The sequence below is a fragment of the Chelmon rostratus genome, chromosome 5, assembly GCF_017976325.1.
Source record: "Chelmon rostratus isolate fCheRos1 chromosome 5, fCheRos1.pri, whole genome shotgun sequence".
Classification (NCBI taxonomy): domain Eukaryota; kingdom Metazoa; phylum Chordata; class Actinopteri; order Chaetodontiformes; family Chaetodontidae; genus Chelmon; species Chelmon rostratus.
Window position 1 is genome coordinate 5,931,467 of NC_055662.1, and position 16,224 is coordinate 5,947,690.

At 41.5% G+C, this 16,224-nt stretch overlaps 1 protein-coding gene across 1 annotated transcript in view; it reads right to left on the bottom strand.

Annotated features, from left to right (window-relative positions):
• Window positions 1-16,224, bottom strand: part of LOC121606182 (citron rho-interacting kinase) — a 35,934-nt gene that overhangs the window by 16,677 nt on the left and 3,033 nt on the right. The window contains exons 4-14 of the mRNA XM_041936368.1: window positions 10,822-10,992; window positions 10,539-10,592; window positions 10,322-10,375; window positions 9,245-9,385; window positions 7,535-7,660; window positions 6,421-6,516; window positions 6,059-6,175; window positions 5,737-5,846; window positions 5,232-5,406; window positions 4,316-4,513; window positions 4,160-4,213 (exon numbers count right to left, since the gene is read on the bottom strand). Of these exons, the coding sequence (XP_041792302.1) occupies window positions 4,160-4,213; window positions 4,316-4,513; window positions 5,232-5,406; window positions 5,737-5,846; window positions 6,059-6,175; window positions 6,421-6,516; window positions 7,535-7,660; window positions 9,245-9,385; window positions 10,322-10,375; window positions 10,539-10,592; window positions 10,822-10,992 (1,296 nt within the window). The remainder of the gene's footprint in view (window positions 1-4,159; window positions 4,214-4,315; window positions 4,514-5,231; window positions 5,407-5,736; window positions 5,847-6,058; window positions 6,176-6,420; window positions 6,517-7,534; window positions 7,661-9,244; window positions 9,386-10,321; window positions 10,376-10,538; window positions 10,593-10,821; window positions 10,993-16,224) is intronic.

Consider the following 16,224-nt stretch of genomic DNA (forward strand, 5'->3'; position numbering starts at 1 on the left):
TCGGAGAAGAAATTACAGTGTTCCCTTTAAGATATTTCTTCCTTTATTTTTGTGTCTATAGACTGTACAATAAAGTCTTAAACAGATATGACTGTTTTGACAATAATGATTTTTTGTATACTATACATCAAGGCTGACCCTCTTTTACATCCCGTTGACACACAGATTGTGAAAATGGGCCTGGAAAAGGCGTCCATTCCCTATTGCAATGTACACTCAGTGTACACAATAAATGCACATTCTCACTTCCATCATGCATGCAGGCATAGCATTGTGCATATTATTGCTCATCCACGCAAAAACTCAACCGAACACCCCACACAGTCCAAACTCTCCTGCTGCATTATTACATGATGCAGATATCTAGGTTAGTGATATAATTCAGTAATCATACTGGCATGATGTTGAGGTTACGTGCTTAACCCAGGCAGCATTCAGAGCAAGGAGCAGGCTAATCATTTCATCAGTATCAGTCTGTTCCCTTAATCAGCCATGACTACTGTGCACGCTGTGGGGAAATGAGGGTTAGAGGCTGGTGACGCTGTCTGTAAAGAGCCCCTTATTCTCAGCTCTCATGGGAACATGTGTACCACGCAGAACTTCCAGGTGGCAAGGGGAAAGAGGCAAAGCTTTTAAGCACATAAATTAGCTGTCTGTTCCGTACTGACTCAGTGCTTCTGCTCCCCCGAGGCAGGGGACTGACAGCAGCAACTAAATACTTAAGGCGGGGCGAGGAAGTCAACGCTGGAATGGATACAGTGGTGATCTGGCAAGCCTCTATATTTACTCCACTTGTCTGTCATCCCAATATATAGAGCAACTCGCAGTCCTGAAGTAAATCATATCCGGGGCTTTGCATCCTCAACGCTGCTGAATACAAATTGCTCAACACTATTGCGAAGGCTACACAGCAAATAAAAAGCCGAGTTAAAGGGGCAGCAAATCAGTCCCACAATTTCCCTGACTAAAATTTATGTAACATTTATAGTACACTGACAGTACAAAGCACAGGAACATCTGCGCTCTCTATGAAACAGACTGAGCAGCCGAGATGAGCTGTGGCAGTTGGTTTCATCACATTTTTGCAATGTAACCACTTTAAGTGAAATCATTGTTACTTAGATATGGTTGATTGATGGATAAAACAACAAAATCTCTGACGGATGCCAAATGTCTGTACTCCAACAATATACCTCATTATATTGCTAATGTTAGCTATATGAAGGTAGGGTTCTTGGCAAGAAGAATGTGCTCTTATAGAAACCTCAGACTGCAACTTTCAAATGCTGCAATTAATACACTGTCAACAACAACTTGCCTCCAAGTTCCAACAGAGTGCATGACGACCTAATGACAGCCAGATATATTCAGAGTTAACATAGATCCAAAAACAGACATTCACACTGGTCACACTGCCCCACTAGTGGCATAACACAAAATACAATCTACAATACAAAATAACTGGACACAACCAAGAACATACTGATGGTGTCAGTAACTCTACAGTCGTACCAGTTTAAAAGTAAAAGAGAAAATGCAGTCAACAAATTTCATTGTAGTCTGTCAATTATGGGATGTCTCGTGCGCAAAGTAGACCTTTTGGTTTGAAGGTAGCACAACAGGAAGGTTATGTCCAACATGGAAAGAGTTCATCCTTTGAGGGGCTGGAATGTGCTCAGTATATTTCAAAGAAGTTGGCACCTTAGGTTGTGATAGGTCTGTCGGTACAAATGGAAATGTTGGCCTGATGTAAGTGCTGGGTTGGATGGAGCGCTAACACTGACGCTGGATGAAATGTCAAGGGATTAAGAATCACCCCCTGGGGACCGTACTAAATTTAATGACAATTTGGCCCGTAGTAGTCAAGATTCCTTGCCTGAGTCCAACGTGTTTGACAGAAAGACTAACGGATAGACCAACACTGCAAGTCTTAGCTGGGCAAAAAATAGGGTGGCATTTCAAGCTCTGCTTGTTGCAGGATTTGGCTGCGTTTGCCTGAAAATTGGCCAGCTGAATCTATGGACAGTGCTTTCGGAACAGTTTGCGAGTGGGAGGATCTCAAAAGTAGGGCAATGAAATGAAGGAAGACCATGACGGTCTTGGTGTTTATTGAAGGTGTATGAATTTGATGAATTTGAAGGCACAAACCTCAAACATGACAACATCGTTTTCTCAAGGTTAGTGGGACAACAGGGCTCCACAGTAATAATGAAAAAAGCAACAAAAATAATAACACAGTATAATAATAATACAAAAAATGGCCTAGGGACCAAGACAACCATGCAAGAATTTCAATGTGCTGGTGTTGTGGACATAAGCAACTGGCAAATAAAGTGAAACTTGAACTTAGGAAACCTTTGGTATTATAACAGGCTTTAACATAGTCCTCATTGTCTGTCAAAAAACAAGATAACCTGCAAATGGCTGTTGGATTTTCATCTACTAAAGAAAGTTTGTATTTTTAACTGTTAAATGAAAGCTGCACGTTCCTGAGTAAAAAGGTTGCTACTTTTGAACCGAAGCTTCTTGAAGCATTAGCAGGTTGGCTTCACATGATACCTCATTATCAGAAGCTCCGGTGGTGAAAATGGTTTGCTTTTGTAAAAGAGAGAGGAAATAAACGTCTCTGCCCACATGGAACAGAGAATTATCAAACAATGACAAAAACTCCTCTGACTAATTCAGTCAGTATGTGTGAACTGTGATGCTGTGTTAGCTAAAAATGTGAAGGTGTCAAACAACTATGACGGGATAAAAAAAACAATTCAACTGAGAATTAATCTACCACTAATGTAAAAATTGGCACCTATGAAACAGCAATTCTCATTTTGATCATCGACACTTTGTTTTGGGACCGGTCTGAAAGCATTAATGTGGAGACCTGGTCATATCTGTGAGGGTTCTCATTCATCCAGGTCAAGGTACCTCTAACTGCCGAGGTTGTAGAAGATTCTTGTGAACACCCTGTAAGAGGATAAATGCCTGGGACTCCCCACTAGTCGGTTAGAACTGAATAAACCTTTTGGGTGACAGGTGAACATCTTCTAGAACCTCAAGCAAGTCCAGCTGCCTTTGGAAAGCACTTACAAGCCCTGGTCATACTTTTCACCAACCAATAGATGATGTAAACTGAAGCAATTAGTATTACGCTTGGAATCACCTGTTATATTGATGTTTTTCTTCCTTCATTCAAGAATGGTTAGTTTGACAGTAACAGTGAATATAATTCAGACACCAAATGTATTATTTACATCTGAAATAGTTTTGGCCAAAAGAAAAAGAATTAAATTATTAAAACTTCCATTTAGTCGACGTCTCCAAACTGTTGCATGACAGGAGAGAATACTATTGTAACCACGCAATCCCCAGAAAAGCACAAGTGCCCCGAGATCATTATTGTTCCACGATGGTGCAGTTTGCTTCTAAATATTTTGGGATCGAGTTTTTCCTTTGGGCCCTCTGCGGTCTACTCAGAGGTTGGACTGAATGGGTTTAAACTGCGCTTTGTCAGTCCATAATATGTTGAGATGATGTTCCATGATCCAATTCCAGTAGTGTTAACACCCAGACTAACCTTCGATTTCTATTGTGAAGTTTTAAAAAAGCTTTGCTAAAGCAACACGCCTGCTAATTCCAGCTTCTTATCAGCAGTACTGTGCACTTGAAACAGGAACCTGTTCCTATTTAAATCTGCTAGATTTTGATGCAAAGTTTCCAGTTTCTTTTACCAGTGACTGGTGATTTCCTTGTATTCTCCTTTAACCTCTCATACAAAATAACATCTATTTGTAAGAGGGACTTTCTACAGCCTTAAAGCTTGAAAGCCCATTCAAAAAGACAGAGTCGTCCTCTCAGCCTTTGTACCAAATCAATCTTTTGTAGCAGGTGAGTCCAAACTACGGAGCGGTAGTAAATATCTCCACAAGCATGACCAACAAAGCAGATGAGCATGATGAAATGGAGAGGCTGTTTGTGATTAATGGAAGTAAAAGACGTATATTTCTTTAATGAGGCCCGATTAACCCAAGAATGACAGAAACACACACAGACTGAAACATTATGGCTACTTTAGGTTGTTGGCTATGATATGTGATGAGTCAGCTGGTGTTCAATGCCAGATTCATGGAAAGAGTGAGGAAGCAAAAAAAAAGCAGCTTACTGCACAGCTGTCTCTCAAGGCATCAAACTTGCGTTGTATCTCATCTCTGTGTGCCTAGCAGGTAAGACAAGAGAGACAGGGACAGATTTACTGACTGAATTACATAACATAAAGGAGACACCATCCTTCAGTACTCCTCTACTTGCTCTCTCTCACTCTGAGCACGGTGATCTCCTCCTCAGCCTCTGCAGTGGTATCCTCCAGCTCGGTCTTGGCCTGCTGTAGTTGGCTCTCCAGAGCGTGGCGAGCTGCCTGCAGGTTGCTGATCTGGGATTCGCGCTCCTGCAGTGAAAGGGTCAGCTCTGTCACCTGACGCTTGATCTCCAGCTTCTGCTCCTCATGCTCCAGCCCCATCTACAAAGGGAGGCAGAAAGGGGGGCACCCAGGGTGAGGGAGGAGGAGGAAGTGATTCGCCCCAAGGAGCAGACACTGACACTTCACCTCAATTCGTTGTGCCATTCTTAGAGTAAAAAGGTGTTTTTTTCCTGCCCACTATTACAAAATTACCATGACACTGAGTCAAAAGGTTGTTAATCAATTCCTGCGACTCAAAAGATTTCCAGCTGTTGAGATTTCTAGCCTATAAAACTCACTCTCTGCAGTATTTCTGAGCATTTCAAAACAGAAGTCCTCTGTAAGATCATTGCTCTTTGCTGATGACAAGACACTAATTGATTTAGCACTAGTTTTAGATATTAGATCAAATGTTCTTCTCCTTTTTTAGCAGCCAACCTAGTCGGTAGAGCCTATATCGTGTGTATACAATCATTCAGTGACACCTGCTTCCTCTTGAAATTATGACACAAAACAATTATTTCCTCAACATGTATTCAGGAAAGCACTTATGCACAGGGGTCTCATCATCATCTATTTAATATTTTTAATTGTTACCTCCTACACCACAATAAAAATCACTGTACAGAACCAGAATTAGGCATAGAAGAAGACAGATTGGGATTGGGACTGAGAAGACAGTAAGAAATATACTGAAAAAGGAACATGGAAAGTTTAACCTGCGTGTCACACTCTGGTCAGAAAGCCTATACCTGACTTCCCCACAATATCTCCTCACCTCTCGGAGTCTGGTTTCCAGCTCCAGCACGCGGCCCTTATTGCTTTGCTCTTGCTGACTCATTTTCTCTAGATGCTCCTCCAGTTTGGCATTCTGGGCCTCCAACTTCCCAGCCTGAGACTCCAAGTAGAACTTCTGCTGGCGAAGCTCTGAGATCATCTCCTCCTGGGCTTTCCTGCCAAGACCACACACATGCAAGGAGTTCAATAGGAGGCAATGCAAGCTGGTATTGTGCCATTATGTACAGACAAATTGAAGTAGCTTCCAACTATTATTCTACACAAGCCAAACCTTCTTTCACCAATCTCTTGCCCTTCATCTTAAATTACGCCATCATGACTGAAGCGAATATTGTACTTGGGGTAATCAACAGAAGGCCACAGCTTTCACTTGAATTCACTTCAGTATATTTCATGGATGAAGGCCTGGGAGAATTTGGAAGGTTTTTCTTTTGCTTTTACTTGGTGTCAGACAGAATAACACTGTTTTGTATATCAGTACTTACATGTTTTTCTGCGTGTAGATACTGCTGTTGGCTGCCAGTTTGTTGGCCTCAGACAGCTCAGCAATTCTCTGCTCCAGGCTGTTCATCTTGGAGTCCATAGCATTTATGGTCTGAACAGAAATTATAGATGGTATAACTGTTGTGACTGAACATTCAGTCAGATCTTCACATCACTTGCTTTTATTGGGATCAGAGTAAGGTGCATTATTTTGTGCTCTACAATAACAAACCCAAGATTAGTCCAAACAAGAAATCTATGTCAGTGTGATAAGTGTTAAAATACGCCTGAAATAGCATCGCTGCCGAGCTGGTCAGTTCTTACCGCCTTCTGTTCACTGATGATGCTGCACTTCTCCCGCACCTCCTCCTCATATTTGCTCTGACTGGACTCCAGCATCTCCTTATCAGCCATGTCCGCCTTCATCTGGGCCTCCAACACCTGCTCAATGCCAGGCAGCCCACAGAACCATAACCAGGATATCACTTAACAGGACAGAGAATGTGAAGATGACATACTGTAGATCTCCCGAGCACACCCACAACTCAATCAGCTAAAGCATGACCACCAAACATAGCAAGGGCACTTCCTGTGAGTACAGTACATCAACATCTACCTGTCTGTTGTTTTACGTAGCACCAAAGAGTCTGCATATGTGTGAGTATTTATATGCTCTGAAATTCAACCTTTATCTTGTCTTCATAGAGCTTCTCCTTCTGCTTCAGATGAGTCTCCAACCGCTGGGCTGTGGCCTGGGTCTCTCGCAGATTCTCCTCCAGCCCCTACACAAAAACACGAATAGGGTATGCACTGCGTAATGAAGCATCAGGGACTACGTTCAACAAGGCTAAAAGCTGACAAAGGAACTTCAGAGCTACTTTTTGGTATAAGGGTATGTACAAAAAACAGCTCATGCATTTGTGATGAGTGAGGGGTAGTCAGGAGGACTTTTAAATCATTAACACATAATCAAAGTCAGTCAGAGTTCCTGCTGGTAATGTGCCAGCAGCAGTTAAAAATACAATTATAATGAGCTTTTATTTTGCTCAGTTGCAAAGGGATTTTGATTGTGGTTGAGCTAGTAAGAGATGTTTTTGTTGGTAGCTACAATATGTTTGTCAAGGCAGCATTGCAAAGGCTGTGTCTGACTTTGTTTAATGTGACACAATTTCATAAAATGTATTTATGACTACATGTGTGTGTCCTAGCGTTAAGACCAGTCCCTATGAGCACTCTGTTTTGGCCTTTTTCACTTTCACTAGCAAGAAAAGCACAGGTGGACTTAATGCACAATACTCAATTCCGGGAACTGGCACACCGAAATTAACGGAGCAATCCTTAATACCTGTTAACTATTACCTGCTGCCCTGTACACCCACACAGTTGTTTTTCACTTATTCACCTTTGATCAGGTTGAAGCTGGGCGTAAGTAAGCATGGGATTAAGTGATGTGACCAAACTCAATGGAGAGCAATGTCATTCACAGAGAGTCCATAGACGCCCACGCTAATCAGGTAAACTAATGGAAAACACATGTGTGGGAGTACTATGGCTGTACATGGGCCTTAAAATGAGACAGCATAATGCACAACTCATTGTGTGGGGTAACTTTGTGCCCTGTATACGTAGAAACAGTTTACATCCAGACCATCCATAAAGGTAATAAATGATAAACACAGCAGGTTTTTCAGAAATATTATGTAAAATAGCACTTCCTCTGCAATGATGACAATGAGCTATGTTTATCTCACACCTCCTCTGATTATTTTAGCTCCACACAAGTAGTGGAAGGTGGGTTACCAGAATCTTATCTGCCATCTGCTGAATCTGCTGGGCCTTGCTCTGGATCTCGTCCTTCAGTTTAGTCTCCCGGCGCTCAACGATCTCCAGCCTTTTCACCTGGTTCTCGAGAGTCTTCCTACCATCCTGCACACACAACAGACACAAGTGATGCACAAACACACACACACACACATACAGACACACACTAAATGACTAATAGAATGTTTCTTTTAGTATAAACAATTTTAACCTCAGTAAGTTTCATGGTTCAAAATATTGCTCTTTGCTATGTGGACATCATAGCACATTTTGTAGAAATGTAACTAGACTCAAGATTCCACTTCAAGGAACAACTGATGACATATGTATCGCCGCATCCATTTGGCTTGTTAGTGGTCCACCTCTGCAATGCTTATATCTCATTATTCCAAGTTCCTCACAATGGCTCCAAAGAGCCCATTTGCATGCATGAGTGATGGCGTGAGAGGTCTCCGGAGCTGTTTAAATTCGACCACATGTGTATTTTCTTTCCTTTGACTCACCTTTCCAAATGAACCTATGCTAATTACCCAATTTACATGTCTAGAGCTTGATGTTAAGTGCTTTTTCAGAAGATCTCATATTAAGCCCTTGCAAAAATAAAATCTGCTGTATATGTAACTACAGACACTGCATGAATGAATACATATACATGGATTCATAGGAAAGGTGTGGAAGGATTGTGTGAATAGGCCACCATACAGTTCTGCATTTGACTTGTATTAATAGAGTTAATACATTTTTGTGGCATAAACTTCATTTAAAAAGTTTAAATGTTGACTGGAAGTTTTTCTTTCTCTGATGCAAGAAGCAGATACAATAGCAAAACAAAACATTGGAACCTATCAACAGTGGTAAATCATGGAAGTGATGTGAAATAATGCAGCAGTATTAAAAAGCCTTTACACTGATATGGATTTATTCTTTTTGTTAAATTCAGATGTTAAGGCATTCTCAATTTACTAGGTGAAGTTTGCCTCCAAGAAAACTGTGTACAAAAACAGTTTGTTAACATTATAGCAGAGGCAGGAGCACTGAGCCACAGGAATTACAGAGCCACTGGAGGATCAATTTGTAAAATGTCACATGCGGGCTGATTAGCTTCATAACACCAGTAATAATAACTGCCTTTCTATTCAGGACACAATAATACATAAGGACTTTTGGTGATATTTGTATTAAAAAAATAACTTAAAAAAAGAAAAAAAAGTAGCTGCACTTAAGACTTTCGATTCTGGTGTGATATGGGTTAAAATCTGTGACTATGATTGTTTTCATCATCTTAAAGGCCCTTTGGTTTAGTTAGTTTTACCCTGTGTGCAGGAGAGTGAGGTGGTTTTTCAAACAATGAAAGACAAAAATCACATGAACACAAGCGAATTGGCTTTTCACATGATGATCAACAGTGTCAAACATTCAGGCTATCTGACATGCCATCATGCCATCACAGCACAAGTGTTCCTTAGAAGGTGCAAAAACAACATGTTTACAGGAGAACATATGGGCTCTTTGTGCTTAGCAGATGCCCAAGTCAGATTTGTTTATGCAACACTTTATGCAACAAAGACATTTGTGATGTTGCAAAGCAAGAATTAAATGATACAGAATAATGAGAAGAAACAGGCAGGAGGTATATGCTAGGCTGTGCGTACGTGTACTAAGTGTGTGGTAACAGAGGTGTGTATGTACCTCAGTCTCACGGAGGCGTCTACGCAGGCTGTCACTGGAGTCTTCCTTGTTCTGTAGCCTCTCCAGATCTCGCTCCATGCGCTCTTTGGCCACTCTCATACTGTGAAGGAGGTCTGTAGCCTCAGCACTGGCCTTTAACGACTAGGGGTTCAAAGAAAAATATCAGTCAGTATGTGTTCACACGTTATTAACACAAACTTAAAATGTAATAGAACGTTTATATTAATCATGTCTAGTGATAACATTCATAGAATACCTTATTTTTTTAATTTCTATTGCACTGTTCTTATTTGGACCTTCCAATACTGTTTGCATCCCCCCCTTGTGTGTTCTATAAGCTTCTGTAACAGTAAATTTCTCCATTGTGAGATTTATAAAGTCTTATCTTACCTTATCTTATCTTAATGCTAACTACATGCTACTGTCGCATGATTAATAGCAATACCAGTTAAAAGGTAAAACAGATATCATGTTAGTATGTACTAGTACAATAATTGGGTACAATAGCTTAAAATGATTATATAGATTATTATCACTTACTGTATATATGCAGCTGTATCACATGCATAGTACTACGCATTTATTGTTGATATTAAGTTTATGTGTATAAGCAATAATTGACATCCTTTTGCAAAGTTCAGTTCAACGACTGTTTATTGCTCAAATGAACTCCTTTAACAAACTGACTATTTCATCAACTGGTTTGAGTCAGAAGAATAGCAGCACCACAATCTCATGTGCTATTAGCAGAACGGATGGTACTTTTAAATATTCATTTGTAGGAAAGGACAATTAGGATGAAATTATCTTAACTAATGAGGCAAAAGTGTTTGATTGCTGATAATGAAGCAGTAACTGTAGTTTTGAAAGGCAGCTTAAGTGTTCTCAGGCCGTAGACCAAATCTGACTGCAGACCACAGTTTAAGAGAGAGACAGAGAGAGAAAGAAGGAGGTCAGGGAGGGTAGAGAGGGAGTTTATACAATCATCTGAAGTGTAAAATGCTGTTACATCTCTGGCATTTGGAAGCACAAGCTCATATAAATTATTCATTAATCTTCCCAGCAAAAATACCCTACTTTGCCAAGCTTTTCTTGAAGATCCTGGATCTTTGTCTGCTGCTCAGCATTGGTCTGAAAAAGAAAAATACAGTCATTGTGGCATGTAGAGACAGATATTTATAGATATGTCATGCTTCTTTAAATTCACTTAACTTATCAATGTCCTCATCTGGACAAATTTCTGTAGTCCTCTCTCACAGAATCTTATTATAATTAAATCAACTTCATTAACTACCTTCTCCAGCTTGCTCATCATGTCCTCTGCCTCTGCTTTGCCTTGCTCTTTGGCCTGTAAGAAATAGGCAACTATGGGATCACTTCAGGTAATGATCATGGCAAGTAGACAATAAGAAACATCATAATAACTACAAGTGAGCTAAATATGATAGAATCATACATGAAGTAACAGTGTGAGTCTGAGCCCTGCCCCTATACAGAATATATAAAGTATGTCGCAAAGAAACCATAACTCCATCCATGGTATCCTTTCATCATTAACAGCTTTAGTCACAGTATACCTTCTGCATCCTATGCTGGCAGTCGGCAGCCTTCCTCTTCAGCTCCTCGCTGGTCTGCCGAGACTCTTTCAGCTCAGCCTCATACAGGTCGCTACGGCGACGAGCAGCAGACAGGTCCTCCTCCAGTTGTCTGATGGAAACTCTCATCTCCTCCAGCTGGGCATGATATTCCTGCACAGAAACCACAGAAATACCTGGATCAGAGAGGAGAGGAGAGGTGAGGAGAGGAGAGGAGAGAAGGGGAGAGGAGAGGAGAAGACAGGAGAGGAGAGGAGAGGAGAGGATAGCAGAGGATAGGGGAGGAGAGGAGAGGAGAGGAGAGGAGAGGACAGGAGTGGAGAGGAGAGGAGAAGACAGCAGAGGAGAGGAGAGGACAGGATAGCAGAGGAGAGGAGAGGAGAGGAGAGGAGAGGAGAGGAGAGGAGAGGAGAGGAGAGGAGAGGAGTGGAGAGGAAAGGAAATGAGAGGAGCGGAGAGGAGAGAAGTAGAGAGGAGAGGAGAGGAGAAGACAGCAGAGGAAAGGAGAGGAGAGGAGAGAAGAGGAGAGGAGGGGAGAGGAGAGGAGAAGACAGGAGAGGAGAGGAGAGGAGAGGAGAGGAGAGGATAGCAGAGGAGAGGGGAGGAGAGGAGAGGAGAGGACAGGAGGGGAGAGGAGAGGAGAGAAGTAGAGTGGAGAGGAGAGGAGAAGACAGCAGAGGAGAGGAGAGGACAGGATAGCAGAGGAGAGAAGAGGAGAGGAGAGGAGAGGACAGGAGAGGACAGGAGGGGAGAGGAGAGGAGAGGAGAGGAGAGGAGAAGACAGCAGAGGAAAGGAGAGGAGAGGAGAGGAGAGAAGAGAAGAGGAGAGGAGAGGAGAGGAGAGGAAATGAGAGGAGTGGAGAGGAGAGGAGAGGACAGCAGAGGAGAGGAGAGGACAGGATAGCAGAGGAGAGGAGAGGAGAGGAGAGGAGAGGAGAGGAGAGGAGTGGAGAGGAAAGGAAATGAGAGGAGCAGAGAGGAGAGGAGAGGACAGCAGAGGAGCGGAGAGGAGAGGAGAGGAGAGGAGAGGAGAGGAGAGGAGAGGAGAGGAGAGGAGGACCTACGCACACAAGAGGTGCAATAATAAATGAAATTACTAACATGATGAAAATAAGAGTACATTCCACTTTATGGAGCACATACCTCTGCCGAAAGGTTTCTGGAATTGGACACAGTCTTTTAAATTTTGTCTACGTGCAAGCTTTTATCCAGTTAACATGGCTATATTTGTCCTCATCAGCTTTTAAGGCTGCCCTTCTACCAGTGCAGCAAATTTAGGAAAAATTGGCAGAGTGATGACTATATGTCTTCAGTGGAAAAAGCTCTCCGTCAGCCCCAGTGTTGTTTGACCTGAACCTATTTGAAGAAAATGTTCTTGTTAGAAGCCACTGCATTATTTAGAAGAACAAACTCATTCATAAGAGATGTCTTTTTGATATGTTGCTGGTAGTTGTTGTTGGTAGTAATGGGAGAGCAGAGATGCTTCAAAAATGTCAGCAAGTATAACAACACTAATGGTATAAAAAATCAGAGAAAGGAAAGTGGAGAGAAACTTTTGATCAGCCAGAGTCACTTAATGCACATGTCTGTTTAATAGTAATTAGTCACAGCCTAACAGATCTAATTTCATCCTCCTCATCAGCTTACAGGGCACAGCGACCTGTCTGTCAGGCTAATGCAAAGTAGCATCCCCCTGCATCCAGGGAGACTGATGCTCAACGGAAACACATTAGGACAAGCGAAGTGGACAACATCAGACATGGTGAAAATATAATATGATTTACCAGATGGGAGGATCCATATGTAAGCATGGATCTTTGAGTAAAGACACTGTCTCCCTGAGCAGTTACCCCATGTTGGCCTTCCATTTGTATGGGAACTGACTTGTGTGGGTCAGGTAAGAAAAACCACCAGTAGGGCAGCAGTGCACTGTATGAAAGCACCTGTGTGCCTCACTGATCATTTTGGCTTCACAAGAGCTGGTTGACAGCTCCCGTCAACGAGAACTGACTGAATCTCCTGGGAGCAACCTTTCATCTGGTTGTGTCAATAAAAGCTATACATGGTTCAATTCCAGTAAATCTTCAGCAAAAGAGTCATTCATTATGAGGAAATGAAAGACAAGGGAATTCAGCCTCCAATATGACGTCAAACAACTAAGGCCTTGTGGAGCGCTGAGGCACGGTATTCTTTTATTAAAGAGAACCCCTTGTACAATAAATTTCCTGTCCTTGGCTTATTCAGGTGAGCGGTTACATGATGAAGCAACTGTAAAACAAACATATTTGCATTGCTTGTGTTGCAATTTAGCCATTGTGGATCAATTACTCATATTGAAAACACTCTCAAGAGACCAAAGAGGAATATTCAAAACTCACATCATTTAGTGCACAGTGGGCAGATGGTCTCAACAATATCAATTCATACTGCAGCATTACAGATTCATACCTCCAAATCAGTAATTATCTGTTTATTCAATGTCATGGGGCTGCTTTCAATGTTTATCCACAGTATCATCAGCCCTAAACATATAGGCTCAACAGACCTGTCAAGCTTTGGATACTCCACATGCTGCAGTGCTGTGGTGTCTGAGAACGATACTCAGCACCTAAAGACAGTAGAAGCTTGTGTGTTCTTATCCTTTCCAAAACCAAAACCAAAAGAGCAAAGCATGTAAGCTAAGCAGCCAAACAGGGTTATGTTAGAATGAAATAACAGGCGGTAAGATCACCTTCATATCATAATACTCGGGCTAGCTAGCTCTATACTGCAAGACCATAACAACTCTGTTTTTTTATTTCCTTGTCTTCTGCATGGATCATCAACTAGTGACAATGTGGACATGCAGCTTTGCCTCAGTCTTTTAGCACAGTATCATGTATGGTGCATGTTTATGACTTTTGTGCAGGGCTTAAAACAAGACAGCTGGACACGTTGAACAAAGGGAAATCCATTCAACACATTTCAACAGGACACACACAATGCAATTTGGTCAGAAACACTAAATGCAAATATAACTTTGTTTACAAAAAAATCCAACAGGGTTAAGCCTGCATCCATTTTTATCTTTGTTATATTATCAATAATATATTTTGTTAAAGAAGTGCACACTTTTCAAATCAATCTAATGGAGCAATGCAGACATGTCCACATGCAAGCGTAACTGTGTTATGCCGTCCAATCTTTTTTTGCATTAGCACAATCAACACAGAAACAGTTTCACATAGTTCTTTGCTTTGTGTCTGTGCGTATGTTTACAGGTTTAAATGGCTTTGACACAGATTGCTTTTCTCTCAAAATGAATCTATCCCCAATCTCTACTGTTTGTTGTTCCAACACTGCATGGCTTCTGCATGAAAATGATAAACACTGCAGTCATATGACAGAGCGTGGGAGACAGATGCTTTTCAAGATGAAATGCTGGATTTAGTTGGCGTAAATACCCTGCTGAGAGGCACCAATCGGAACACAGAGCCAGATAATATGCATGAGCAGCAAAATATACTACATATACTATAGAAATTTGCAGATACAGACTATACTCCTATACCATAATTGTCGATTTAATCCTTATTCATCCGTAGAAGGTTTGCATTGAGAAGGTTTGTTGTTTTTAAGTCCCCCGATTTATACCAGAATCAGAATCGTCTTATTGGCAAAATATGTATACACATAGAAGGAATTTGACTCTTGACCTTGGTTTTTCATTGCCCTCAATATTACACACAGTTCCAAGAACAACCTAAAGGAAGATAGACAAAACAGACATATAGCTAAAAACAAGAACAACAAAGCTTAACAGAGAATAGGTAAACAAAAACATTTAACTATTATGTATATACAAGTAGGTGAGATAAATATATGCATATATAAATACATGTAAAAAATCAACAATGAACAACATAGAGTAGTACCAGAAAGTGCAACACCATGGCCGCCATCTGCAGCGCCATCTGGGTTGATAACTACGTATCCAGTTATGAAGTGCTCAGATTAACCACAGTCTTCCCGCTGTTGACCAACATGAACCTTTACTCACACTCCCTGACAATCCTGATGGGGGTGTGTTATGAATATTCCACCGACAGTGTTCAACTTGTGCCAAAAGACAGCCTACCGGCAAACAAGTCTGTGTTTGGGTACGTGAGTTGGGAAATCTAACAGCTGGTAGCAATGCTAACCACAAAAGGCAAACTAGCAATCCAATACGTCTGCAGTCATGCTTGCTTTGTGAGGCTTTAAAAAAAAGTGTGAGGGTGAATGAAAATTCCATTACGTGCTAAAATTAGCAGTAGCTTAGCAATGTTGCTGAGGAAAAGGATCTGACACCTCCTCCTGAGGCATCCCCAAGAGCTTCTGTATGCTTCCAATGAGCAGCAAGGCAAATAGTCTGACAGTGTATGAAACCCCTTGGAACTTGGGGGGGGGGGGGTCTGTGTCTGACAATTTCTGTGACTTTTCAAACAATCTGACAATCATGCAGCCTAAGTGATAAAGGTCAGAGCCAGCCTGGACTACTTCAACTGGCTTCTCCAGCCAAGGAGCAGCAGCTCGGTTACAAGATCCTTCTGTATTTCACGAACCCTTCCACTATAATATTGCATTGTTGAAATGTAATTTTTGAACTACAACACAATTTATTTTGAGTTAGGATTAAATGATGCCAGTAAACTGCATTTTCTACCTTGAACAGTTAAGTGTCTCCCCAGTACAGGATATTAAATTCAGATTTTCAAAACTGTCTCACCAGGGGAGTTTATTAAGATAAGAGATAATAAAAAGCTCTCTTCAGGACGGGGTGTGTTCCTCTAACACCTGTTATCACTATTTTAGGGTGGTATTTCAAGTGATGGGTCAAAAACTGTTTCTCAAACAGCATGAGCTAAGGCCCCAGCACCTCATCACGACAGCCTGCCCACTGCATCAGTGCTCTCTTCACTCGAAGGTATATGGCTCTCATCACCATAGCAACCACTGCACAATGTATTCAGTGCTTGGTAACCAGCACTAGTGTAGGCTGAGAAAACACAGGTTGCTTTTCTATTACCTTTTTCAGAAGAAGTGGTGCATAATGCCAGGAAGATGATTTGTCATTCTCTCTATCTGTTGTCCTAAACTGTCAGTCTTGTAACAGCTCAGCTCTCACAGCTGGCAGCACTCAGTCATGTGGTGCTGCCACACATGCAGAAATATACGCATACACAACAGCGCTCATACATGCCACACATTCCTCACACTAGATTTCAGTAATGAAGGGCTGCGTGTACAGTAAAGTGTCTTGTATTCTTGATTCCAGGATTCACAGCAGACACTTGATTAACAGAGAACTACAGATTGTACAACCAATTTAGTCTGAAAACTAAAAAAACTTAGAGTTTATTTTTT